This window comes from Aspergillus affinis (assembly GCF_023601865.1).
Source record: "Aspergillus affinis strain CMG 70 chromosome Unknown NODE_89_length_159264_cov_88_822291, whole genome shotgun sequence".
Lineage (NCBI taxonomy): Eukaryota > Fungi > Ascomycota > Eurotiomycetes > Eurotiales > Aspergillaceae > Aspergillus > Aspergillus affinis.
The window spans coordinates 50,864-75,902 of NW_026515870.1; the positions used below are offsets into that span (position 1 = coordinate 50,864).

Genomic DNA, 25,039 nt, shown 5'->3' on the forward strand with positions numbered 1-25,039 from the left:
CCAGAGGCGATTCAAGGGATAACAACCAGAGTCGTATGCATGGGTCGAGCCTATCATCATCCAGTGTATCCCTGGAAATACTCATCGGGGAACTAATGCGTGGAAGAGCGGCTGGGATGGCCGCGGAGTTGCAGGCAGCAGAAATGGGCTCATTCGGACGAGACGGTTCCCAGGTGTTCTCCAGACCACATGGCAGTGGCTGTTTTTGTACGGCTCGGATTAATTGATCGAATAGGCGTGTTTGATAGGTGAATTACTGCGCGGAAGAGGAGAGATGTTGTGAGACATAAGTTACAGCCTCAGCATCGCCCGATTGAAGGTTCGAATGTGGCGTCATGATCTCATAGCAACTCCTTGCAGCCCTAGTATTGGGGATTACCGCAGATCGTGGCGACATGAGCGATGCCAGAATGGATGCAATAGGCCCATCAACTGTGTCGAGACAATCGGTCAGATGATAACTATCGGTCTGTCAATCCCGGATCTACTAAATGTCTATTGGATTGCCCAGTCCGATCTCTTCGTCACTTGGTCCGATATTCTGTGGAAGCCCATCGCGTGATGAAGAACTGGGTTCAGAAAGAGGCGTATCATGGCATATGTTGAAATAAGGACAGATTAGCATAAATAAACTTCGAATACCGTCAGTCATAGACTTCGGAGTTCCTGGTTTGCGGCACGAAGCTTGTTTCCAAGGAAACAGCAGGTTTTCTGGCTGAATGTAGTGGCCGCGTGTTCGAGAGATAAACGAATGGCGGTTGTCTTCCCTGGAAGATGATGTGTTGGAGATCCTGGGCTTCGATTAGTAGAAATTGAAATCCGATATCTATAAAGCGACCTCGTCCATCCCTTGATCTCCGTTCGCATCAAGCTCACCCAAAATGACGACCACCACGACCGACCCAGTCCAGACAAGCTCCCTCTGTCCCGTCTCAGGCGGCTCATTATACTATGAAACCATCGGACGAGGCCCAACCCTCGTCATGATGCCCGCGGGGCACGGCACCGGCGTAGTATTCGAGCCTCTAGCCGCCTGCCTCGCACGACACTTCCGCGTCGTGCTCTATGACCGTCGCTACTTCTTCCGCAGCTGCAAGTGCGATCCAGCAGACAAGTCTCCAAGCCAGACGATCATCCAAACACACGCCGAGGACGTGGCAGCGCTGATCGCGCACGTCTCGCCGGGCCGTCCGGTCTACTTATTCACGACGTCCAGTGGCGCGCCGATCGCGGCGGAACTGCTGTATTCGCGACCGCATCTGCTTCGGAAACTGGTATTGCACGAGGCGTCCTTTTTCGCGCTCCTCCCACCCCGCGTGCATGAGCAGTACCGCAAAGACAAATCGGACTTGTGGTCCCGGTCCCACCAGCTGGGAGAGGCGCGGTTTAACCTGTTGATCGCACAATGGGTGCATCGGAGCGAGGAGCTGGAGCGGTTGAAAGAGACGAAGACGTATCGCCGATTGGCTTCGTTATCGCGAGTTGCGCAGCTCAACTGGTTGACGAACGAGTTGCCCGAAGTGTTAGAGTATGAGTTTGAGATGGACAGGATGCGACCGTTCCGTGATCGTCTGGTGCTGATGCGAGGGTCGTATAATTCGCCGAATGCTGCGGTCGGGCCAGTGACGAGTTTGGCGGATGCGTTGGGGGTTCCTCTGGAGGTTGGGCCGGGCGGACATGAGGGATATGTGACGGACTATGAGGAATTTGCCGGGTTTTTGATCGCAGAGTTGAGGGAGGAGACGGCGAGGTTGTGATCTCTCACTCCACTCGCGGTAGAGGGCGATCGTAGCCGTAATTGGAGACCTCGGTGTACTCCGTTCTCCGGTGATAGACCGATCTGCTCCGTTCCAAGACAATCGATAATCTTGTCTTTTGCATCTCCACCTTTCTCCACCTTCCCATGGTTGTGCCGGATGCACTACATCATCAGTGTCGGTGGGAGTGTGTACACCCTGTTCTCTGCCGAGTGCAGATCAGATCGCAAGAGACCTGTTTACTCCGTACATCCGTGAATATCAGCAACACCCTCCCAATAAACCTCGCTGCCAGGGAATGCGGGGGAATTCACTAGGACCAGACCAGTCATCCCAGCCGAGGAAAGCTGTTTATCGGACGCCGAGGAAGATCTACGCTAGAGACAATCAATAAAAGCCACGACGATCGTCCAGACCCGCAAGGACCTGCCCAATCGCGTAAACTGGGAAGCGCAGGGACGGACCTAGTCGTACTTGACTTCTCCAGCGGAACTTGACAAGGGCCGATCGCGCAGGAAACATTTAAGTAGCGTCGGTTCGCCCGCAGATCCAGGGCCGGACTTTGTGCATCGTCGTTCAAAATGTTCGTTCCCTCGTTGTTGACACTGGCGTTCGGTGTTTTGGCTGTTCAGCCTGGCGCAGCCCATGTCTCGCATCCTCCGAGAGGTCAGGAGGGAACATGCAAGAAGACTACGGTCGCGATTCTGTATGTTGATTGTGCATGACTTGGAGTTGACATGGCGAACTGACCGAGTCCAGGGGAGGTGGAATGGCTGGCATCTCTGCTGCAGTAAGTCTCTTCATCGGCGATCAATGACCTGACTAACGAAGATAGGAAACCCTCTCGAAACACAATGTCGACGACTTTCTCATTCTGGAATATCGCGATCGGATCGGAGGCCGCGCATGGCATGAGAACTTCGGAAAGAACAAAGATGGCAAGCCTTATGTGGTAGAAATGGGCGCCAACTGGGTATGTTGATTACCAAGTCACAAACGACTTAGAGCGTGACTGACCAGGATTTAGGTGCAAGGATTGGGCAGCCTAGAGACCCATGAAAACCCTATCTGGACGCTGGCAAAAGAGTTCAATCTATCAACAACCTACTCCAACTACAGTAACGTCTCGACGTATAACGAACACGGCTTCAAGGATTATTCTCATCTGCAGGATGAATACGACGCAGCCTCTGAGATCGCGTCTCAGAGGGCCGGGACGATGCTCAAGGACAATCTGCAAGATCAATCGGCTAAAGCTGGACTGGCTCTCGCCGGATGGAGACCAAAATCCAATGATATGGAGGCGCAGGCCATTGACTGGTGGAGCTGGGGTACGTCAAAACATTCTTCTCAATGAGCGAGGAGATGAGCTGAGTAGTACAGATTTCGAGGGTGCCTACTCGCCACTGGAGAGCTCGCTGGTGTTCGGATTTGCCGGCGACAACCTGACCTCCAATGGCTTCAGCGATGAGGACAACTTCGTGACGGATCAGCGCGGATTCAATCACATTGTCAAAGGGATGTCGTCCCGGTTCCTGCGTCCGAACGACACCCGTCTGCATCTCAACACCCAGATCACAAACATCACTTACAGCAAAGACGGAGTGGTCATCTCGAACCGCGACGGCAGCTGTGTTGAAGCCGCTTACGCCATCTGTACCTTTTCGCTGGGGGTTCTGCAAAACGACGCCGTGGCTTTTCACCCTGAACTGCCCGAATGGAAGCAAACCGCCATTCAGATGTTCACCATGGGCACCTACACCAAGATCTTCATGCAGTTCAACGAGACCTTCTGGCCCACCGACACCCAGTACTTCCTATACGCAGACCCTCACACTCGCGGCTGGTACCCCATCTTCCAGTCTCTCTCCACACCAGGCTTCCACCCCGGCTCGAATATTATCTTCGTCACTGTAACCAGCGAGTTCGCCTACCGTGCCGAGCGCCAGTCTGATGAGCAGACCAAATCCGAGATCATGGACGTGCTGCGCAAGATGTTCCCTGAGAAGAACGTCCCCGAGCCCACAGCATTCATGTACCCGCGCTGGAGCACCGAGCCTTGGGCCTTCGGCAGTTACTCCAACTGGCCCGCCGGTACGACTCTGGAGATGCATCAGAACTTGCGCGCGAACGCCGACCGGCTGTGGTTTGCCGGGGAGGCGACCAGTCCGACGTACTTCGGTTTCTTGCACGGGGCTTGGTTCGAGGGACAGCACGCCGGACGGGAGATTTCCCGCCTGTTGAGGGGATGCAAGCGAAATGAATTGAAGTGTGGACCGAGAACGCATTATGATGAGCTTCATGGGACCACGCCCCTGGCCGATTATACCGTTGTGAATGGCTGGGATGGGAATAGTTTTGTGGATAACAACGAGGACTAGTCTGGCTCCGGTTAATAGGATCAGACAGCCTGGCTTCATTTTAGACTTCACGTCGATCAAATAAACTATGACGATGTCAATGACGAGATTTATAGATAGCTGGAGCATAAATAGGGGAAATGAGTTGGCATCTAGTCACAAATTCATCTCGAATGATCATGCTGGACAAGACAGATTTTCAGTGGCATTGAAGTTTGATTTCTTTTCTAATGACATCAATTATAAACACAGAACTTTTCAAAACTATCATCACATAAATCCAACATCTCATCTCCCATCCGCTTTCTCAACCACAACAGGCACCGAACTCGCACTTCCTTCCTCACGCACCACCCTCCTCAACGCCCTCCAAGCATACCTCAATACATAAACCCCCAAACCCACAAAATTCACCCACACCAACACCGCAAAATAAACCAACATCCTGGGCGGAATCCACATAAACACAACAGAGGGATCGAAATCTACCCCCGCCCGCGTCTTGAACTGATCAATCTCCGCCAACGCCGTCGTCCCTGCATCATCATCCTGCTGCCCACCCTGCGCGGAACCCATGTTATCCGTCGCGCGCAATCCCTCGGGATCGTTATATATGATTGTTGCGACGACGCCGCCGAACACGGTCATGAAGAACAGGAGCACGACTTTACATAGGAGTTCGTAGAACCAGGTGCAGGTGAGCGTGAAGAGGAGGAGGGCTTCTTTGCGGGAGCGGCGATGCGCGGAGGTTAGGATGTGTGCGATTGATTCGGTGTCATGAGTGCCAGTCCCGGAACCTGTTGTTGGGTGGGAGATCACGAGGAGTCGAGCGAGTAGGAATGTGAGGAGGCTGATGGAGGCGATGGAGGAGATGTAGGTGCTATTGGTGTTGAGGACGTTTAGGGCTGTGAACGCCAGTGCGGTGAGGGTCCATGTGGTGAGGAGGAGGATGGCGAATGCGCTGAATATGTTCTTGCTGAGGGTGGAGGGTGTGAGGGCCATGGTGAGGAATGGCGAGATGGTTAATGTGAGGGTGAGTGGGATGTGTAGATAGATTGAGGAGAAGTGTTAGGAAATCGTATCGTGGCTTGTGGAAGTTGTTTTCTCGGATTGGTATGGAAGGCTGACTGTGCTGGAAAGGCGAATTTGCTGGGTTTTTATTTCCTGTCAGTTTTGGCCCCCATTTGGTTCTGCTGGAGCATATCAGCCTAGCAGTGTTTAGTTGCCTGGTCGGTACCTGGACTTGGTACGCTAGTTGGTTAGCTACAAGACTTTGTTTAGTAGTTCGTCGGAGTTTTGGGTTTCGTTCGGTTCGCACCGGATAGGAGTGAGAAGAATTTTTTGCTGGTTTGATTGAGAACTGTTATGGGTTCTATACTCTGCTCAGACTTTTGAAGGACAGACGTACTATAAATTTCATGGCAAATTGCTTTGAATCATCGCCAAATTAGCGGGACTAAGAGACCACTTCTGATTTTTTCTAGATTCGCTAAGCTCCATCGGTACTGTACATTCTAGACCATTTTATTATTGTCTGGGCAAACCACTGTTAACGGCACTGAGCGCTAAACTTCAGGGTGGAGCCGTAAACGGGGCCTCCGATGGAAACTCACATCAATCGGGCTCCATGATGTGGATAACCGGACGAGCCGGGAATAAATATTTCGATCAGCGAGAGTCTTCTAGGAGAAGCTTTGTCGTCGCCGCCATTGATGCCCTCGTAGCCTGTGTTGCACGTTCTGCAGGATTCTCAAAACTCCTGGTTATTCTTTAGCGTCGTGAGAAGGTGATTGAAAACGAGAATCGCATTCTGTTCTTGCTTTTTCTATGGATGTCCAAATTCACTTGAATCTGGAATGCTCGCATGACAGTAAGCATGTGTTATACTGACAGCTTAAAGACTGAGGAGTAGGTAAACAATACCCTAAAGCAGCTATCTTAAGAATCGCCTCCCAATAGATTTACAGAGAAAGTGTCAAGAAGTTAAATGAAGGAGCAAAATATGTAGAATCAAACATATTCTCGACTGATTTCAAAGGTCCAATTACTCCTCAAGAATACACACTTTCAGACCCTCCAAGCTTTAACCAAAATCCCCGGCGATTCCTCAACAGGAGCGCCCATGAGAAAATCACGACTAATATCAATATCTCTCTCTTTCACTACAGCAGACACATCAAACGCAAACTGACGAAAAACAGCCGCGAGAATCAAGATAAGTTGAGCCCGCGCAAGGTTCAGCCCGAGACAAATTCGCGACCCGCGACCGAACGTAAATAAGTATTTCTCTAAGCCCTTGCGGTTGTTGATTCATCGTTCGGGGCTGAACTCTTGTGGCTCGGCGAAGATCGCCTCGTCTCGCATGAGCCGGTACGGTGTCATGTCGATGATCGTGTTTGCGGGAATGCTGTATCCATGGTACTGTAGGGCCCGGTCGGGGAGTTGGATGGTGATTCGATGTGTGACGGGGCCGTAGAGCCGGAGTCCTTCATCAATGACGGCGGATAGGTATGGAAGGTGTTCTAGTGCAGTTAGAGATGGGGGATGAATCGGATCAGGGATCGCAGGGCAGAGTTCGTTGTGTAATTTCTGGCGAATGGACTCGTTCCTTGCTTAGCGTGCTAGTTAGTTCTTTCTGTCTGCTAAAGCGATGATGAATTCAGATCGGGACATTTTCTTTACGTGGTTCCTGAGCCAGCTGTCATAACGCTGAATGCTTCATCTCGTAGGCGTTATTTTTCTAGTTCGTTGGCCGGTAGTTTGCTGTTCAGGAGCTAATGGAATAAGGTTCGATGGTCGGTGTGCTCGTGTGCTGTGTCTTGACCGTTGCGAATGGCCTCTACTTGTCGGGATAGCTCCTATGTTTCCATTACCACAGCTTCCACGAGCAGAGATTGCTGCTAAGACTTTGGGAACATACCAACCGAAAGTCTAGGATGTCAGCCATAGCCGGTGCTAGTATCTTATTGATACGATCCTGACAACTTCTTAGCATTCCCTATCTTTGGGTAACAGAAGAATTGCAAATGCTTACAGGAAGCGAATAAGTGAAACGCATGAGCCACGGGATATGGATTTTCTATTACCAGACCAGTCAGTGCGTTGACCAGTCAAATGAATTACACCAATAACGTCTTACCAAAAGACTGAACTTCAGGAATCCATCCACATCGTCGAAACTCTTCTGCCCGAAGTCTGGTTGAAGGGTATAATATGGATCCCTGGCAAAGGCATAATCATTGATGATATCAAGCGTCACCGCCCCAAACATGTACTTCATGTTCAGTACATCACCGTTGCCACTGGCCTCACGTAGACGATTACATACAATGTCAATCGGCCGCCGCATCACCGGCACCAAGTCATTTACCAATTTTTTTTCGAAAAGAAAGGACTGACGGCACTGCGGCGGACTCGATGTACCTCGTGGGCCTGGGTGCCAATAATCTAGCTCTTGTTAGCTAGCTGCCCGTTTCCGATCTTGCGGTCTTTCCCTTACCGCTGGGTACGCGCCAAAAGCTCCCGCCACGTGTGGTGGTTTGTTCGTGCGCCCATTGGTCTGGTGGTAGACTTGATCGAAGTAATCGGGGTCGTGGATATGGATCTTGTTGGGGTTGATACGGATAATGGGCCCTGGTGGCATAAATTAGTTTGCCTGGTTGTGCACCTTTTTCGAATATGGATCGCGAACCGTATGTTCGATGAAGGTCTTCAAGGTGAAAGATGAACTGTCCTGGGAGAACGAGGTCGTATTACCATTCAAAGAGATATGTGATCTTAGCTAGAGGAGGGCCTGGAATGTGGGAAAGGGGATGGAAGTAGAGTCGATAAAGAGCGATGGAGAGAACCGAGAGGAGAGCCAGATATAGCCCATACGGGACGAGGGTAAGGGTGGCCTCTGGCATGATGAACCGAATTTGACACAAGATGAAGTTTGAATGTCCAGAGGACGGAATGGGTGGCAGGCGTAAACTCGAAGAGAAAGTCTCCGGGTAAGATTTATTAAAAATAGCGACAAAGAAAACGATGATCGTGGCTGGGCAAGGCCTATTACTTGTGGATCTGTTAACGTTATGCGGGGGTTCAGAGACTAACTGCTGAGCGGCATGGCGCCTTGGGGTCAGGCGCTAGTTAGCTAGACAGGGTCTAATTGAATGCCCCAGACGCAGGTCTACTGGCTCTAGTGATTCCACTCCAAAGATCAACAGAGCAAAGATGGATTTCTAAGGTCTATGAGTGCCTGATTTATCAGATATTTACCTATCACTTTTCATGTACAAAGCCCATACATTTACAGCATTTGGACCTTGAAACTGTGGGGGGCTAAAGTGCCTAGGCGATTGGATTTGTCGCAGAGTGAATGGGGTTAGAAGGTATCTCACATAATAATGAAGAATCCAGATGATAAAATGACAAAAGTCTAAATTTCGCTCATTCTGTATGCATATTAATAACTATTACACAACTTTCCAAACCATCTAAAAGTCCCACTGGTTCAGCCAATTTGCCATCTCAGCCCGATTAATCGATCCCAGCGACGCCATCGTCTTGCTCGCTTCCTTCGTCCTGGACACGCCAATCTCAGCGGAGAGCATCTCCTTGCCACCGGCCAGTCCGCGATAGAAGTCCAACAACTTCAGCGCAGGCTTTTGACGGACATTTTCATCCGACGGGTTCTTAATGTTCTCGAGCTCCTTGATCCAGTCGTTGATGGGCACTGGCTCGACCGGGTATTTATCCTGGATAGCCGGGATCATGGAAGCCCAGGGTGCCTTGTTCGGGTTGACGAGGTTGAAAAAGGCAGTTGGCATACTAGAGAGCTGGTTGCGTCGCGTCTGAAGAAGCTCAATGATGACGGTGGCCAGAGTATCCTGCGATTTTGTTAGCCTAATTTTGGGAATTGGGAAAAAGGAAGATGCTTACCACAGGGACCCAATCCATCTCATATCCTCCAAGACCATCGGGTACCTTGCCCAGTGACTTCGATGTCTTGACCAAAGTGGGGACCCATTCGTCCACATTCCAGGCGCCTTCCTTGGTAGTCGGACCGGCGATCTGTCCCACTCGGAAGATGCTCGTCGGCACGGCGGACTTACGCGACGCTTCAAGACAGATACGCTCTGACACATGTTTCGATTCGCCGTATCCCTGTTCTAGGGCTGCAGCTGGGTCTTCAACGGGCAGTTCTGGGACCTGTGGGCCCATGTCCTCTGTCCATCCTCCGATGGTACTGACCGATGAGACGAAAGAGACGTGGGCGTTGTATTTACTGTCAATGCTGAATTTGACAAACTCAAACAGTCCTTTGATGTGAGGGTTCTCGAATGATTCGAGGGGATGGTTAAAGTTGACCTTCCAGGCGTTGTGGATGATGACGTCTACCATCTCCAACAGCTCCTGGTATTTGGAAGATGGAAGACCGAACTTGGGCTCGCCAAAGGCCACCGTGAGGAATTCAACTCTGCTGGTGTTGTGTAAGGAAGCAGCAGAAAGCCCCTTGTCTTGGAAGCTTTTGATTTGACGGGACTGGGCGTCTGAGCGATTGAAACAGTAGACCTTGGCCACAGTCTCGTCATGCAAAAGCGAGTTCAAAAGGTATGTGCCGAGCGAGCCGGTCGATCCAGTTAGAATGACAGTCGACTTATCAGGAAGTGTGAAGTTATCACGTGTTACTGAAGGAAGCTCCTTGGTGTATTTGGACACCATGTTGTTGACTCTATCTGTCCGAGATGCAACAGACACGATATCTCCGCGCAGCACAGTGAGCAGGAACTGTGCCAGCTGGGAGATAGTAGAGTGAGCATAAATATGCTGGGGCGTGATCGGTTTCCGGTCGGCATCGAGAATTTGGAAGGAAGTAGCCTTGGTGAGGGTATTCGCGAGCTGAATCGTCTGCAGCGAGTCCAGTCCAGAGCTGTACAGATCGTCCTCGGGGGAAATGTCTTCACGGTCGATCAAAGAGCAAATGATGTGGCGAATGAAGGAGACCATGCTTTCCTCGTCAAGAGACTCGGGTAGCTTCACTTGCTCTTCTATGTCGGCAGCCGAATAGATCGCCTCGATCTCATCTTTGTAGTCCCGGTTCACGGCATTGCGTTGGGTCGTACCCTTGGGCGTCACCTTGAAGGGCTTGTCGCGAGACGACAGTCGGATCTTGTTCTTTGCAATGCGACCATAATTCGGGACAGTTTCGTTTGCGTGCTGGACAGTCGGCCACACGGTATCGATGAATTCTTTCTCGTCTATTTCTCCCTCTTCATCCCACTTCGGCTCGATAAGCAAGGAGGTCTGGAATCGTGATTGGCCGATGAGGAGAGCACGGTTGACGCGAGGGTGACTTCCAACGATCATCTCTAACGTCACCGGGTTGAGCTTTTCGCCGTTGCTAAGGACAATCACATCGTCACGGCGACCGTGGTATTTCCAGAGATTGGGCTTCGAAGGGTGTCGAACGAAGAGATCGTTGCTTCGGTACTCCTGCTTCTCGGGGAAGGTGTGGAAGATACCGTGGATAGCCCGAGAATCCCCCCGACGGGGAATGACCAGTTCGTACAACCCATCACCGACATCTTGCATATCCACTCCATAGTCCGGATTCCACTCGAAGTAGGTCCAGTCGTCCTGGCTCTCGGGGACAAACGAAATGATGAGTCCCATCTCAGTAGATCCGATAAGCGTGATTATCTTCGTATATTCTGAGATCTTGTCGCCGGTTTCTTTAGCCAGAGGAGCGCCGGCAAAGTAGACAGAGTCCAGCAAGCTGAGGCACTCTAGGGCTTCCTGTGACTGGCTCATATCTTCTAGAAGTGATGGAGCAAGTAAGGCTGCCGCTGGTCGCGTGACACGGATTGTGTCGATTATCAGCTCAACAGACAGCGGCTTGTCCGGAAGATTGACGAAGGGAATTTGGAAAAATATGGCCTGGATGTAAGGGAGTAGACCCATGAGGTGGAAAGCCGGGGTGGTCGCAAGGAACGGTTGGGACGAGGAGAATTTGTGCGGCGTTGTACACTCTCGGTCGGTACGGCTAGAGACATGTTTATTGAATTCAAACGTGGCACAGTATCCATGAGTCATGGGAATGGGCTTCGGCATGCCTAATGGAAGTTGCAATCAGTACACTGTAAACCGGTCTGGTTCATGAAAGCTTACCTGTAGTGCCAGAGCTATGAATGATCAATGCAACCTCGTCTTCGGCCTCGGCGTAGGATTTGGAAAAAGGATATGGCTGGGCTCCGACAGTCATAAGCACATCATCAACGCTAGGGACTTTCGTGTATTGTGTGCCTGGACGGAAGTCCCTGATCTCCGAAATCCTTCGTTCGTATTTTGTGGTGAAGAAGAATTTCTTGCATTCTGTGGCGTTCATAAGGTGTTCGTAGGCTTCATTAGACAGTCGAGTAGAGGGGAGCAGCAACTAAGGATTCCCGAATGTTAGCATTTGAAATGAAAGACGATGGAACGAGACATCTATCTACCTTGTATCCGGTCTTGTGGGAAGCCAGAATAAAAATCAAATACCGAATATCATTGCTTCCCATGTACGCAACAGTTTCTTTGTCAGTACCCCGTCCGATCTGCTTCTCGATCCACCACGACATCGCGTTTACAGAATCCGCGAGGTCCTTTGCGGTAACATCTTGAAAGCCGTCCTTGACGTCCAGGCCCCTAGGGACTATTCCGAGACGCTGTGTCGGGTATGACGAGGCAAGGTCGTCGACAATGTTGACAGGCAAGCGTCGTCCTGCTTCTTGAGGCATGTCGAGTCTTGAATTATTGGTATGAAAAATTAAAGTAGATAAGACAAATTAAGGTGTGTTTGTATGAGGGCTGGATTCGTAGACTGATGGACTGATGAACTGAATTGGCTGATTGAAATTCTACCAGAGTGCAGGCAGAGCCGGATATTTATATTCTTGAATCAGAGGACAGATACTCAGAAGCGCTGAGTGTCCGGCGAACTTGTTTCTAGAAACCCGCGTTATTTGCCATGGAGGAGACATTAGGGAATTATGCACGTCGATCAATCTGTCAAGTGCATAAGATGTGGACCTAACACATTCCGAGTAAACACCGCCGAATTCAGGCCAGCCCTGATGTCAAAGCCGTTTACCAGCAAGCCCAAAACAAGCCAGAGTAACGCAAGCTGCAGCATGACGATTTTTCAGTATCTTGCCGTCCGCCAACCGCGCCAAAATAGTGCTTAAACAAGCAAATGTGATCCTCGGATCCAGTATTCGGCAGGATCCTTGGCCATGGGAATATCCGACGACCCAAATGGGCGCAAAGCTTGGCTGGACTTCCTGGACGAAGCATTCAGCCGTAATACAGGCTAAGCTTTGCATACGGATGAGATGTGCCGTTGTTAGTGTCCGAATCCCCAGCGATCCACTTTCTGACGTCAAATCCGCCAGTCTGTGCTTTGTCCGAACCAGGTAACATGTGCCTATCGGCCCCATTTGTCTGCCTGCAGGTCGGATCTCGGCATACCAATGGGGTATGTCTTGCAAGGCGAGTCCCAGCGTTGTGTCTCCTTGCAGGCGCCTGGGCCAATGATCTATTATCAGTGGAATGCCGCGGAGCGTATTACTCTTCTGGGTTTAAACAACGTGTAACTTGAAGAGAATGTGCATAGTGTAGTCATTCGATCGTAATCGCACAGGTCCGTCATGGACAGGGATGAGTGTCCAGGGCATTTGCAAGATCGGAGTCGAGATGTACCTGTACCTGTACCTTTCGGGCCGCCTGGATGGTCGGGTCCTCGGAATCGCGCCATGGAATGCAGTGAACCTTCTCGATATGCCAAATATCCATGACAGCTTCGGTTCTGTCCAGCCGTTGACTGATTGACCTGTCGATCTATTGTGATCGGTTTCCTTGCAAAAATCAATATAGGAGATCAGAGACGGCACCGAAAGGGAGCACTCGTTCCGAGAGCACCCACTTCGGTGTTTTATCGGTCGCAGCCAATACATCTCGTCTCTGTGTCTCACTTTGATGCTCAAGACCTGGAAGAATAGATTCCCTGTTTCCGCTGCATGATTCGTGCGATGGCATTTCTGTGAGCGCACCGGCACTTTTGTTCCGGGGTTTCACGGACTAGTGATTCCTCTCAGAATGAACAACGATCTGATTATTCAGGGCTGTTGGGACCATCAATTCTGAGTGTATCCTGATGAACATTCTGATAGATCATCCTCTAGTGTTCCTAGACAGGGAAGGAGTCCAGAAGTATGGGAGATGCCACTTTTCTGACCAAACCAGGCTAGCCGAGATGAGACTGGCGCCTGCCCGTCCCGCTCGTGGTCCGTTGCCCCGTTGCCTTGCTGCCTTGTTCCACGGCCCAACTGTATAGGGGCCGCCTCGAAATACGAGCTGTGACAACTGCAGGATCGCAGCTTCTCGCAGCTTCTCGCTCAGTACTACTACCCCTATCTCATGGATTGTAAAATCCGCTCTACCATCGGTCTAATGAACAGACACATTGTATGAGCGTCTTGAAAAAGGCCAAGCACTCAAGAACAAGGCCCACATGAGGCAAAAAGAGTAATTTACTAACATCTCCGAAATATGTACAGTTTAGGTACTCATCATCTAATCCTAATTAACCCTTCACCACGTCCTCGAATACCTTGAATTCCACCAATCGCACCTTCTTCTCGTCCTGTGGCTGGAAGACCAACCGGATCTGATTCGTGGTCACTTCATCCCACGAAGCCAGAGTAATTCCGTTGGCCAAGGGGTCGCTATACTTGGCGTTCGAGACGTCCTTCCACGAACCAGAGTCATTGGTCTGGATGCGGTAGCTCTCCGGCGCATCGAAGCTCTGCGTGCTGTTGGCAAAGAACGCGATCTCGGAGCTGGCGGTCTTCGTGGCGCTGCCAAATTCAATCTGGTACCATACTTCGCTGCCGTTGCCGGCCGGCGAGTCCCATCCATTCGCGATGTCCGAGTCAGGGAAGAACCAGACGCGACCATCAATGGCGCCGTGGACCTTATCCGCATCGGCGTTGGCGACGGACACGCTGCCTTTGGGGTGGTCTGAGGAAGTGGCAAGTTGGATGGAAACCGCGACGGGCTGGTCGAAGCTGGGGGGAGACTTGCGGCCGACTTTGGCTGTTAGACGACCGAGCTTTTCAGCGGTCGCGACGGTTTTGCCGTCGACTTCGACAATGAGACCGGCCTTGCCATACTTGTCTCCTGTTGCGTCCCATTGTACGGCGACTTCGTGGCCGTGGTAGAGGATCCGCTCGGCTCGGAAGTAGGACACGGATCCTGCGTCGGCGAGCGGGTTCACTTCGAGCACGTCGTCCTCACGGGGTCTGATGCCCACGAACCCGGACAGAACCTGATCGACATACCCAGAGTGGAAGTAATGCGGAGAGCGAGCTAGACCGACTATTGGGTTTCCGGTGTCGGGCTCGTAGTCCTCCTCGATATTGAGACCCCCGCGGATGGGGTTATAGTGCAACTTCGCGTACTGCGTCAAGATGTTGGTGTAATCGGCTTTAGAGATCACACCGGCTCCAGAGCCAGTTGGGTAATGGTCCAACAGATTGGCGAGGGCAGTGAGGACTTGTGTCGTCTGGTATGGCCAAACCGGTCCATTCCACTGGCACTCGCGATTTTTACCCTCGTACCGATACTGACGCATATAGTATTCGTAACTTGGCTCGTTGGTACGTAGACCATGCGGACCGGCCAGCTTCTCGGAGTCCAGCAGATGCTTCCACGACTGGGCATAGTCCTTCGTGTCGTCGGGTAGATCATGAGCCCAAGGGACGTAGCCAACGAGCTCGCGACCCCGGATGAAGTCCCAGTAAGTGACATGCTCGTTGTCCTGCTTGTATCGGTCGATGAAGTGCTCGAAGGTGCTGTTCCATAGGTTATCCTGCACCAGGCCCTTGATTGTTTGGGCTTGGTCCTCGTAGTCGTCGGCGACCGCGTCGTTGCCCTGAAGCTTGGCCAGTTTGGAAATCGCCAACGCATTGGCGTACTGGTAGCTGTTGATACTGGGACGGAAGGAAAACCCGCCGGTAAATCCATCTTCTCCTCCCGACGCGTCAATGCTGGAGATGGTGTACTCGGTCGCATCAGTTAGGGGTTGAATCCAATACAGCCCCTTGGACACGTCGTATCCGCCGATATCCATCGTCGAGTTCCAGCCTTCGAAGACAGTCTGCATGGCGTCGAGATGAGCAGTGGCGTCGTCGGCCACGCCATCAACTAGGTACCCCTGCCACACACCGTCGGCCATGCTCTCGGAGAATTGGTACGGATTGCCGTTGGAGCCGAACAAGAAGCTCGCGTATTCATTCTTGAATCGGCGATCGCGACACCATCGGCCCTCTCGGAGGTGGAAATTGGCGGCATCGATCAGCAGCGCATACGGTTGCACTTGCCAGCCTACATCCACGATGAACTCGGTGGATATGTAACCGTATGAACCGAGGTCTCGTTGATGGGCTCGGAAGACATTCCAGCGATAGTAATAGACGTCTTGGATCTCGGACGCACTGGATTCAAATATAGGAATCCGGTCTAGGTACCAAACCGCATCGTTGCCGAAATATTCCTTAGTGATCGCCTCGGCATCCAGAGCAGCTGCCCTCAAAACCAAGCCGGCTAGAGCCAGCGACGAGAAAATCTTCATGATGATCTGATCTGAGGCATCCTGGAGAAATTCTCAAACCGGAAACAGGGGTATATATAGCCATTCAGGGGCGATGGGCCCATTTCCCCATTGATCTTGGCCATCCGGTGGAGGATGAGACAGATAACATCATCGGCACAATGTTCAACAACTGCCAAGGGGCATGGTTGGCTCGGCATGCGGGGATCAACCGGTTCCTGGATGATCAAAGAGCGACTTATACTGACAAGGCAGGACTCCTGTGGGATGAACTTTATCGGAGCCCCGCAACCATTCTTCACAGCTCCTGTGGGGGATCCCCGCCCTTTTCCCCGAAGAATGTCCGTGCCTCTATGCAAGCCTTCCGCTATATCTACGATGTCTTACTTTTACAGAGACAGACAGACAGACAGACAGGAGAGTACCATTTCTTGGTGAGTCTGAAATAATCAATCTATTCTGGTTGAGCTGCGCGATTAAAATATACAGTCCCCATCTGAACACCTCGATGTCTTCGAAGCTCAGCCCACTCCCTGTTAATCGCGTGTTCCACACGGATATCGTCTTCATACAGTTCCTGAACCCAATCCATAGTCATGAAGAGGAGTCGTTCGGCCGCCCAGTGGCAATAACCCATGTTTCGTCGGTCGACCCGTGACAACTTCTTCCCTTCCCACCTTAATTCAATTTCCATCTCCTTCAGCTCTTCCCAGCGCGTGATTAATTCCTCCGCCTGATCATACATTGATTGCGCAACTGGATTACCATCCGGTATGTCGAAGCGAACAACATTCTGAAGGGCCCTCGTTGCGTCGATATGGATGGCCCATCCAGGGTACGGTATTCCTCCGCGCTGGAACGGGAGCTTGACCCACCGATCCTCTGGTATGGCTGATGGGAGGTCGGCTTCGTTATTCTCGGCATATAACTGAGATTCTTGCGGCCTCGTGGAGGGCGTTGGGCCCTGCTCGAATTCGAAGGGAGCGTCTTGTTCTGAAAAGGATTCGGGGTCGGCATTGCCTTGCTCTCGTCTCGTAGAGGAGTTCGATGATTGAGGCATAGCACTACTGTTCTTGGGTCCTGGCACGTCCTCTGCGTACTGGTTTCACAAAAAGCTCGACCAGAAGCTGAAGATTCCCACGACCACGAAATCAATGAACGGAAGGTATGCGAAGCTATAGACACTCGTCAGTAGGTTGGCGGTGAATATTTTGAATTCAAGATTCGGGTGAAGAACCTAAAGGTGTTTGAAGATGACCAAGAATAGGTGCAGATTATATCTTTCTTCATGGTTTCCTCAGTATATATAATAGGTTGCACACCCAGTAGGCTTTATGTCTCATTGATTGATGACAAACAGATACGGCCAAACATGAATGAAAAAGCATCAAGACCAGGAATTTACATTCTTTTAAGCTTGATTGGTTCTGGGAAACAGGCGATTTACTCCGGAAGCTTCCTGATTGAGGCTGTTTTGCTGGATTCTATCCTGCAATTCACTGGGAGGACCATGTTAGACTTTTATCCTGGTTGCTATCATTTCCAAATTGGGCATTTGTCTTTGATGAGAGCACGTTAGGGCCGATAAAATTGCTATTTCCACATTATATCTTTGTTTGGTAGCGATTGGGCATTGTTAGCTGTTAACTAACATTATAGGGGAACGCATCATCATCCTCTTTTGGCATGTACGAAGAGACCAAGGTCCAGGAGATTCTGCTCATTGGGTCAAGCAACAATCTCAACTAGTCAAAAGAGATGGTGCTGAAGATATCATGGGGCGGAATTGGGGGCTGCTTTGCTCATAAAATATATTAACGCAGGTTTTTTAAAAGCAGGAAAAAGTCTTGTATATGATGATCTGCCTTCAGACCGTTCATCGTGTGCACAGATCCATTCGGGAGCATAAAGCGGCGACAGGCAACCATCAGGTTGAATGCTCAGCCTTGTCCTTTCCCCGCCATCATAACATCACAACATCAACCCCTCACGAAATCAACAGACTGACCACATATTTACGAACAACACCATACAATCCCCGTCATCATGGAATCGACTCTCAACCCCCAAGCATCGTCCGAAAACGCGTCGAACATCAATGCCCTCGCCAATCTCATCCAAACCGGACAAGCCAAAAACATCATCGTTATTGCCGGCGCCGGCATCTCCACGGCCGCAGGGATCCCTGACTTCCGATCCCCAACAACAGGCCTCTACGATAAACTCGCGCCGCTCAAACTCCCATACCCCGAGGCTATTTTCCAACTCAGCTATTTCAAACACACACCCGAGCCATTCTATGCGATCGCGCGTGCCCGACATCCCCGGAATCTGAAACCGACCATTTCCCACGCTTTCTTGGCACTTCTCGCCAAGAAAGATCTTCTGGAATTTGTGTTCTGTCAGAACATCGACAGCTTGGAGCTTGACGCGGGCGTCCCAAAAGAAAAATCTCTTTCTGTACATGGGAATTGGAAATCGCAGCGTTGCAATGTCTGTCGGAAGCCGTACCCCGGAGACCTGATGAAAGAAGCCATCCAGAAGGGGGAGGTCCCGTACTGTTTGCACTCTGGGTGCGGAGGCGCCGTGAAGCCAGACGTCGTGTTCTTTGGAGATTCGCTCCCCGCAGCATTTGATGAAGAAGTCAAGCGTCTTCCGAATGCGGATTTGGTTCTCGTCATGGGGACCAGTTTGAAGGTTTATCCTGTGGCTGGGCTACCCAGGCAGGTTGCTGAGGGCGTGCCTCGAGTGTTGATCAATAATGAAAAGGCCGGGGATATTGGGTATCGGCCGTCTGATATGTGTATTCTGGGGTCATGCGATGAGACTATCTTGGAATTGGCTGATGCGTTGGGGTGGAGGGAGGACTTGGAGAGTGTTTTGCAGGAAGCCATTGCTAAGAAGGAGGAAGAGGAGCCGTACGATGGACCCGAGATTGATGAGTTGATCCAGAGATTGGCAGAAAAGTCGAAGGATAGTATGGTCTCTGAGGGACATAAGGGTATGCTGGAGAAGCATTTGGCGTCCAAGTTTGCTGGCGTTCTACGTGAAAAGCCGATTGAGGGATAAACGTCTCATGGGGCATTCTTGTGTCATTTTTCAGAGGTTCTCTAACTGTTCGTAGAATGGCCTTCTTGAGCTTCTAGATTTCCGTGCTCTGGAAAAATCAGATGCTCTGTTACTGTATAACCTGATGTCTTGCGTAAACTACGTAAGTGTGAATATGTAGACCATCTGAAAAGGGGCTCACAGCCACGTGCCGCCCCGAATCGCCGCCAGCCCCTCCAGGCTGCGAGGCTGCCAGGCCAGGCATCCGTTGTTGGGTGGGGCCCCAGGCAACAGTCACGTGATGAATCGGTGCCTGGGTTGCTGGCCGGGCCGTCAGCCAATCAGGGCACCTGGGGGCCTGGAGTATAAGGCCGCCGTCGGCACGGGTCCTGCCTCGTATTCCGGACCCCAACACTCTCTATTGCCTCACCCTCTACTTTAAAGCTTGCTCATAATCCAACATTGAACTTCTTCTGTATCATCATTCCTCATGCCTTTATCATCAACTAGCTGTCCACCTCCATTCGCCAAACTCAATTCCTTTCTACATGTACGCCTAAGACATCAGTAGCGTTGACTACTACACCTTACTCTTCCTTCAACGTCATCTCGACAGCATAGCCTCTTCATCGAATTTCTTCAAACGCTTCATCTCATTGGCATATACTGCCTCCTTGATCACGTCCACAATGCCAGCCGCTTCATTCAAACACTTCGTGATCTCAGTCAGTGGGGCTTTCTCTGGCTATAAACAAGGTAGCCAAATCGCCCCGCCCCACCTTGACTACATCATGCAACCTTGAATCTAACCAGCTTTTTGCGCACCACAGCCGATCTGAAAAAGATCATCGAAAGTCGTGGCGCAACATTTAGTCCCGGTGTCACGATTGGATGCACTCACTTGGTCACTACGCAGAGAGAAATCAACAATAACAACTCAAAATGTATGTTTATTTCACTAATATAACTTCCTTGGATCTCGATTATCTTGTCCAACATACTCATTTCTTCTACAGACATCCAAGCTACCAAGGTTTACAATTGCAATATCGTCTCCGTTGAATGGCTCATCGACTCACACGTGGCCAATAAGCCGCTTGACGAGAAGGACTATCTGTTCAAGTCCAACTCCAACTCCAAGTCTGATGACGAGGAAAGTGGCGATGAAAAGAAGAAGCGCACGTTGGAAGAGGCCTTGGATCTGACAGACGACCGCGCCAGCAAAAAGCCCAAAGACGCGCAGAAGGCCAACTCCAAGGCGCTCAATGTCCCCGTTGATGAAGGTTGCACTTTGAAAGGTGAGCCGAGTTGATAAAAATCTGTTACGGCCCAGGTGCTAATATAAATTGATCCAGGTTTTCGCTCTGTGCTTATCGATGACGCTGGTCTCATCTGGGACGCGACACTGAATCAAACTGTCTCGGGAAAGAACAGCAACAAATTCTACCGTATCCAGATTCTGGTCGACAAGTCCGGGAAAGACTTCAAGACCTGGACCCGTTGGGGCAGAGTCGGTGAGCATGGTCAATCCGCTCTTCTAGGCGACGGTTTGATAGAGACAGCCGAGGCCGAATTCAAGAAAAAGTTCAAGGACAAGTCTGGTCTGGCATGGGACAACCGGCTTGACGATCCCAAAAAGGGAAAGTACACCTTCATCGAGCGCAACTATGAAGAGGATTCCGACTCAGAGGATGAAGAAGATCAGAAGAAGGTTGTTACAGAGGAGAAAAAGCCGGAACCAGAGAGTACCCTGTCTGCGCCCGTTCAGGAGCTTATTTCATTCATCTTCAACCCCGATCACTTCCAATCCGTGATGGCATCCATGTCTTACGACGCCCAGAAATTGCCTTTGGGTAAACTGAGCAAACGAACCCTTCGAATGGGCTTTCAATACCTCAAAGACCTCTCCGATCTCATTTCTAATCCTCGATCGGCGAACAGAAAACACGGCATGAATTTCGCAGAAGCAACTGAACACCTCAGCAACCAATATTTTACGGTCATCCCACATGTCTTCGGTCGCCATCGACCACCCGTGCTCAATACTGACCCACAGATCAAGAAAGAAATTGAACTCCTTGAAGCACTGACCGACATGGAGGTCGCCAACGATATCATGAAAGAATCGAAGGATGAGGATACCATCAACCAGCTGGACAGCCAGTTCCAGAGCCTTGGATTGCAAGAGATGACTGCCTGTAAGTCCATTCAGTCTCTCTTCGTTTTCTTTCTCTTATTCGTTCGATGCGTCTAACTCGTTATACAGTGGATCGTAAATCCAGCGAATTCAGTGAGCTCTCAAGTTACCTATTGCAGTCGCGCGGGTCCACCCATCACTACAGATACAACGTAAGTCAACCACGACCACCTACGTCAAAGCCTTTCCCTCCCTAACACAATCCACAGATCATGAACATCTTCCGCATCGAACGAAACGGCGAAGAAGAACGCTTCCAAGCCTCCCCATACGCCACCCGCAACCCCAGCAACCGCCGCCTCCTATGGCACGGCTCCCGCAGCACCAACTACGGCGGTATTCTCAGCCAAGGTCTCCGAATCGCGCCCCCTGAAGCCCCCGTCAGTGGCTACATGTTCGGCAAGGGCGTCTACTTCGCTGACATGTCCACCAAATCGGCCGGATATACCTGCTCCTACAGCAGTGCCAACACGGGCCTTTTGCTTCTCTGCGACGTCGAGCTCGGCGACCCCATGCTGGAGCTCGATGGCGGCAGCTATACCGCTGGCGAGGAGGCCCAAAAGGCCGGCAAGATCGCCACCCTGGGTCGTGGGTCTTCTGTTCCGGCTGGGTGGAAGGATGCCGGTTGCGTTCATCCCGATTTGAAGGGCGTGCAGATGCCGGATGTTGAACAGGGACCGGCGGCCGCGACGTCGAACTGTCTCCTTTATAACGAGTATATCGTCTATGATGTGTCGCAGATTCGTCAGAGATATTTGTTCCAGGTTCATATGGGCTAGAGGGCTTGAACGACCCTGCAGATATTCCCTCCTTTCCTTTTTTTCCCACCGCTTCTTTGTTTGTTCCTCTTTTCGGCGTATCTAGAAATTTTTTTTTTTTTCTCTCATACTTGCTCTTTCCCTGTTCTCATGCGGCATTCAATAGCGTTTAATTTGACGGGAATTGTTAACGGTAGCGGGAGTTTCTTGCTTTTTTGGGTTTTTATTATTTCTCTTAATTTTCTTAGATGCAATTACAGTGGAATGTTGCCGTTTCCCATTCCGCAGAGATGGGAGAGAGAAGAGAAAGGTGAATTACCAATTAATCATGGAATTAGTTCAACGTAGTCAAGTCCATCTCACTGCTAAAATAACCAGTAGCTTCCCGTGATTGTCAGCGGCGGCTAAGCAGAACATAAATCTACAGAGTACCGGGGGGGGGGGGAGAAAAAGAAAAAGAAGAATTATAAAGAGAAGCATGCTATATTATTTTTGTTTTCTACTCTAAAACACCCAAGATCCATCACAGAAAGACGACAGAAACGCCATACAATGAAGCAAGAAAACCAACCACTCTAAGGTAAAATTTAAGTGCCTTTTAACGGCACATTCTAAACCACGGGCAGCTTGACTTGCTGGTGGCTGAGGTCGTGACGGTCCTTGAAGACCTCCGTGATGGGTCCCAGGCAGCCAGCGGCAGCGGCGAAGAAACCAAGGAAGGTCTTGCTGGGAGCCAACACACGGGACAAGTATTCGGGGTGGAACTGGACACCGACAAACCACTTGTGGTCCTTCAGTTCGATGATCTCCATACGCTCGCCCGCCTCGTCCTTGCCAATGAACGAGAGACCGCCGTCCTCGAGCCTCTTGATAAGCGAGGGGTTGACTTCGTAGCGGTGGCGGTGACGCTCCCAGACCTCCTCCTTCTCACCGTACAGCTTCCGTAGACGGGACCATTCGGAGCCCGACTGGAAGATGGTGGCGCGCTTGCCGAGACGCATGGTGCCGCCCATTTTCGACTTGTCGATCTCGGGCATGTACACGATGACGGGCTGTTCGCATTGTTCGTTGAACTCGGCGCTGCCGGCCTTGTCCATGCCGCAGACGTTGCGGGCGAATTCGACGACGGCCAACTGCATACCCAGGCAGATACCGAGGTAAGGGACGTTGTTGGAACGGGCCCATTGGGCACTCTTGATCATTCCTTCCGTTCCACGCTCACCGAAACCACCCTGTTATTTATTAGATGTGAAACTAGTGGTGGATAGAACGGTTACGTACCGGCACAAGGATACCGCTGGCGGTTGTGAGCTGTTGCCAGGCAGTGTGGTACTCTCCCGGCTTGTTGTTTCGGTGTTCCTCTTCCAAGTGAGACGATTCGACCCAGATGAGCTGCAACTTCCGTCGGCAGTGCATGGCAGCCTAAAGTTGTATCTTGTTAGCACCGGATGGTAATGTCTGCTTTCGAATTCACTTACATGTTCCAGCGCCTTGCTCACACTCATGTAGGAGTCGTGCAGACTAGTGTACTTGCCAACCAGGGCGATCGTAACGGTCTCGAAAACGTGATCCTGACTAAGGGCCAGACCCTGCCACTCCTGCCACATGATCTTGCCGTATTCCAAGAGTTTCTGTTCCTTGGGAATGGCATCGATTTTAAGAAGTTCGCTGATGGTGTGGAGGAATGCTTGCTTCTCCAGCAGAATGGGAACCTGGTAGGTCGTCGTGACGTTGTGGACGCCGACAACCTGGGCCCGCTCCACCTGGCAGGAGTTGGCAATTTTTTGGATGGTAGCCTCTTCCAAGGGGGTTTCGCAACGGCAAGCAATCAGATCCGGTCGGATACCAGCACTGCGCAAGTCACTGATAGCCCTTTGCGTGGGCTTCGTCTTCTGCTCCGAGCCGATCAAAGGAACATAGCTGACTTGGATCGCAAGGAAGTTGTCCTTTCCAGCGCGGCGTTGAAGCTGGGACATGGCCTCGACGAAAGGCGCACTCTCGATATCACCGACGGTTCCACCCAGCTATTGTCGTAAGCATTAGCTTTGGTCGCATTCGTCACCCGCTTTCTGAACTTACTTCGACTATAGGTGATAGGTCAGCCATCGTCCTCCAAAGTAAAGTCAAGAGCAAAACTCACTGATGCAAACGTCGGGTTCCCGTCCAGAATCGTCCACCGCGATCTTAGCAACCCGTTCGACCCACTGATACCCAATTAGCTCAGCTCATAAATCCATCCTCAATCAATTTCTGAATTGGAACGCACGTTTTGAATCTCGTTGGTGAGGTGGGGGACGATTTGAACTGACTATGTCAGTACCCATGACGAGGACCCAGTGTATCTGCCAACCAACCTGTCTTTCCGAGGTAATCGCCACGACGCTCTTTCGTGATGACGTGGTTGTAGATCTTTCCGGTCGTGATGTTGTTGTCACCTCCCAGCGTCACACCCAGATAACGTTCATAGTTTCCGAGATCGAGATCGGTTTCGGCACCATCGTCGCAAACGAACACTTCACCGTGTCTATCCATACAGTCAATTCCAGTCCGTGACATAGTTCGAGGGGCAAGAGAGGTGGCAAACGAACTCTAGAGGCTATTCCATCCACAAAAAATGAGCCATCCGCGGTACATCACAAGTATTGAGGGGTTCGGAATACTCACGTTCATAAGACCAGCATCGATGTTCAGGTAGGGATCAATCTTGATCGTGGAAACTGTCAAACCAGCAGTCTTGAACAGCAAACCACAGCTCGAGGCAATAATGCCCTTTCCCACACCGGAGATCACACCTGCCAGCCGATATTAGAGCGATTGGAGACGAAGGAATGAGAGAAAAAATTACATACCTCCAGAAACCAGAACGTACTTCATATTGGCAGGGGTGTAATGGCGTTATCGGCAGAAGAATGCTCAAAGATAGCCCTCCTGGTGGAATACCAGGGAGGGGGGGAGAGAGAAAAAGCGGATCTGCCTGCTGGAGTGAAGATAAAAAAATTCCTTACATAGAAATCACGTGGGCGGTCTGAGGCCGCATTGGCGGGGTATTGCCATCAGCTCTGCCCGACAAAGCGGCCTTTGCAGTAGGCGGTGACCACAGCGGTCTCCCTTACTTTTCTGTCCCCGGTTTGAGGTTGAACCGTGAGCCCGGCACTCTTAGGAACACACACCTATGGAGTAGAAACTCCATGGACCTGGAATTCTTCCATCACAAATTGTGCAAGATGATTGCTAGTATATGTTACATCTTAGATCTATTTTGGGTACACCGAGTCCTTCCGCCATTC

At 50.9% G+C, this 25,039-nt stretch overlaps 10 protein-coding genes across 10 annotated transcripts; 4 read left to right on the top strand and 6 right to left on the bottom strand.

Moving 5' to 3' along the window:
- Positions 1–881: 881 nt before the first annotated feature.
- KD926_010929 (alpha/beta fold hydrolase) lies at positions 882–1,757 on the top strand (the record flags this gene model as incomplete). Its single annotated transcript, XM_053103343.1, has 1 exon — positions 882–1,757. The coding sequence occupies one exon, from the start codon at positions 882–884 to the stop codon at positions 1,755–1,757; it is 876 nt and encodes a 291-aa protein (XP_052953254.1).
- A 581-nt stretch (positions 1,758–2,338) lies between these two features.
- Positions 2,339–4,138, top strand: KD926_010930 (putative flavin containing polyamine oxidase; the record flags this gene model as incomplete). The annotated part of the gene is made up of 5 exons (XM_053103344.1): positions 2,339–2,463; positions 2,517–2,547; positions 2,593–2,730; positions 2,785–3,088; positions 3,141–4,138. The coding sequence occupies 5 exons, from the start codon at positions 2,339–2,341 to the stop codon at positions 4,136–4,138; spliced, it is 1,596 nt and encodes a 531-aa protein (XP_052953255.1).
- A 267-nt stretch (positions 4,139–4,405) lies between these two features.
- On the bottom strand, positions 4,406–5,119 carry KD926_010931 (uncharacterized protein; the record flags this gene model as incomplete). The annotated part of the gene is made up of 1 exon (XM_053103345.1): positions 4,406–5,119. The coding sequence occupies one exon, from the start codon at positions 5,117–5,119 to the stop codon at positions 4,406–4,408; it is 714 nt and encodes a 237-aa protein (XP_052953256.1).
- Positions 5,120–6,427: 1,308 nt separating this feature from the next.
- Positions 6,428–7,760, bottom strand: KD926_010932 (uncharacterized protein; the record flags this gene model as incomplete). Its single annotated transcript, XM_053103346.1, has 6 exons — positions 6,428–6,718; positions 7,038–7,094; positions 7,152–7,196; positions 7,257–7,419; positions 7,488–7,564; positions 7,617–7,760. 6 exons carry the CDS (start codon positions 7,758–7,760, stop codon positions 6,428–6,430), a joined length of 777 nt encoding a protein of 258 aa, XP_052953257.1.
- An 835-nt stretch (positions 7,761–8,595) lies between these two features.
- KD926_010933 (putative NRPS-like enzyme) lies at positions 8,596–11,877 on the bottom strand (the record flags this gene model as incomplete). The annotated part of the gene is made up of 4 exons (XM_053103347.1): positions 8,596–8,988; positions 9,041–11,214; positions 11,270–11,534; positions 11,596–11,877. 4 exons carry the CDS (start codon positions 11,875–11,877, stop codon positions 8,596–8,598), a joined length of 3,114 nt encoding a protein of 1,037 aa, XP_052953258.1.
- A 1,844-nt stretch (positions 11,878–13,721) lies between these two features.
- Positions 13,722–15,770, bottom strand: KD926_010934 (six-hairpin glycosidase; the record flags this gene model as incomplete). Its single annotated transcript, XM_053103348.1, has 1 exon — positions 13,722–15,770. One exon carries the CDS (start codon positions 15,768–15,770, stop codon positions 13,722–13,724), a length of 2,049 nt encoding a protein of 682 aa, XP_052953259.1.
- Positions 15,771–16,203: 433 nt separating this feature from the next.
- Positions 16,204–16,809, bottom strand: KD926_010935 (uncharacterized protein; the record flags this gene model as incomplete). The annotated part of the gene is made up of 1 exon (XM_053103349.1): positions 16,204–16,809. One exon carries the CDS (start codon positions 16,807–16,809, stop codon positions 16,204–16,206), a length of 606 nt encoding a protein of 201 aa, XP_052953260.1.
- A 986-nt stretch (positions 16,810–17,795) lies between these two features.
- On the top strand, positions 17,796–18,818 carry KD926_010936 (putative SIR2 family histone deacetylase; the record flags this gene model as incomplete). Its single annotated transcript, XM_053103350.1, has 1 exon — positions 17,796–18,818. The coding sequence occupies one exon, from the start codon at positions 17,796–17,798 to the stop codon at positions 18,816–18,818; it is 1,023 nt and encodes a 340-aa protein (XP_052953261.1).
- Positions 18,819–19,486: 668 nt separating this feature from the next.
- KD926_010937 (putative poly(ADP)-ribose polymerase PARP) lies at positions 19,487–21,773 on the top strand (the record flags this gene model as incomplete). Its single annotated transcript, XM_053103351.1, has 6 exons — positions 19,487–19,553; positions 19,628–19,741; positions 19,814–20,095; positions 20,153–20,995; positions 21,064–21,146; positions 21,204–21,773. 6 exons carry the CDS (start codon positions 19,487–19,489, stop codon positions 21,771–21,773), a joined length of 1,959 nt encoding a protein of 652 aa, XP_052953262.1.
- A 590-nt stretch (positions 21,774–22,363) lies between these two features.
- KD926_010938 (putative CTP synthase) lies at positions 22,364–24,626 on the bottom strand (the record flags this gene model as incomplete). The annotated part of the gene is made up of 8 exons (XM_053103353.1): positions 22,364–22,984; positions 23,034–23,174; positions 23,231–23,776; positions 24,019–24,056; positions 24,107–24,276; positions 24,341–24,348; positions 24,417–24,544; positions 24,602–24,626. The coding sequence occupies 8 exons, from the start codon at positions 24,624–24,626 to the stop codon at positions 22,364–22,366; spliced, it is 1,677 nt and encodes a 558-aa protein (XP_052953263.1).
- Positions 24,627–25,039: the final 413 nt, after the last annotated feature.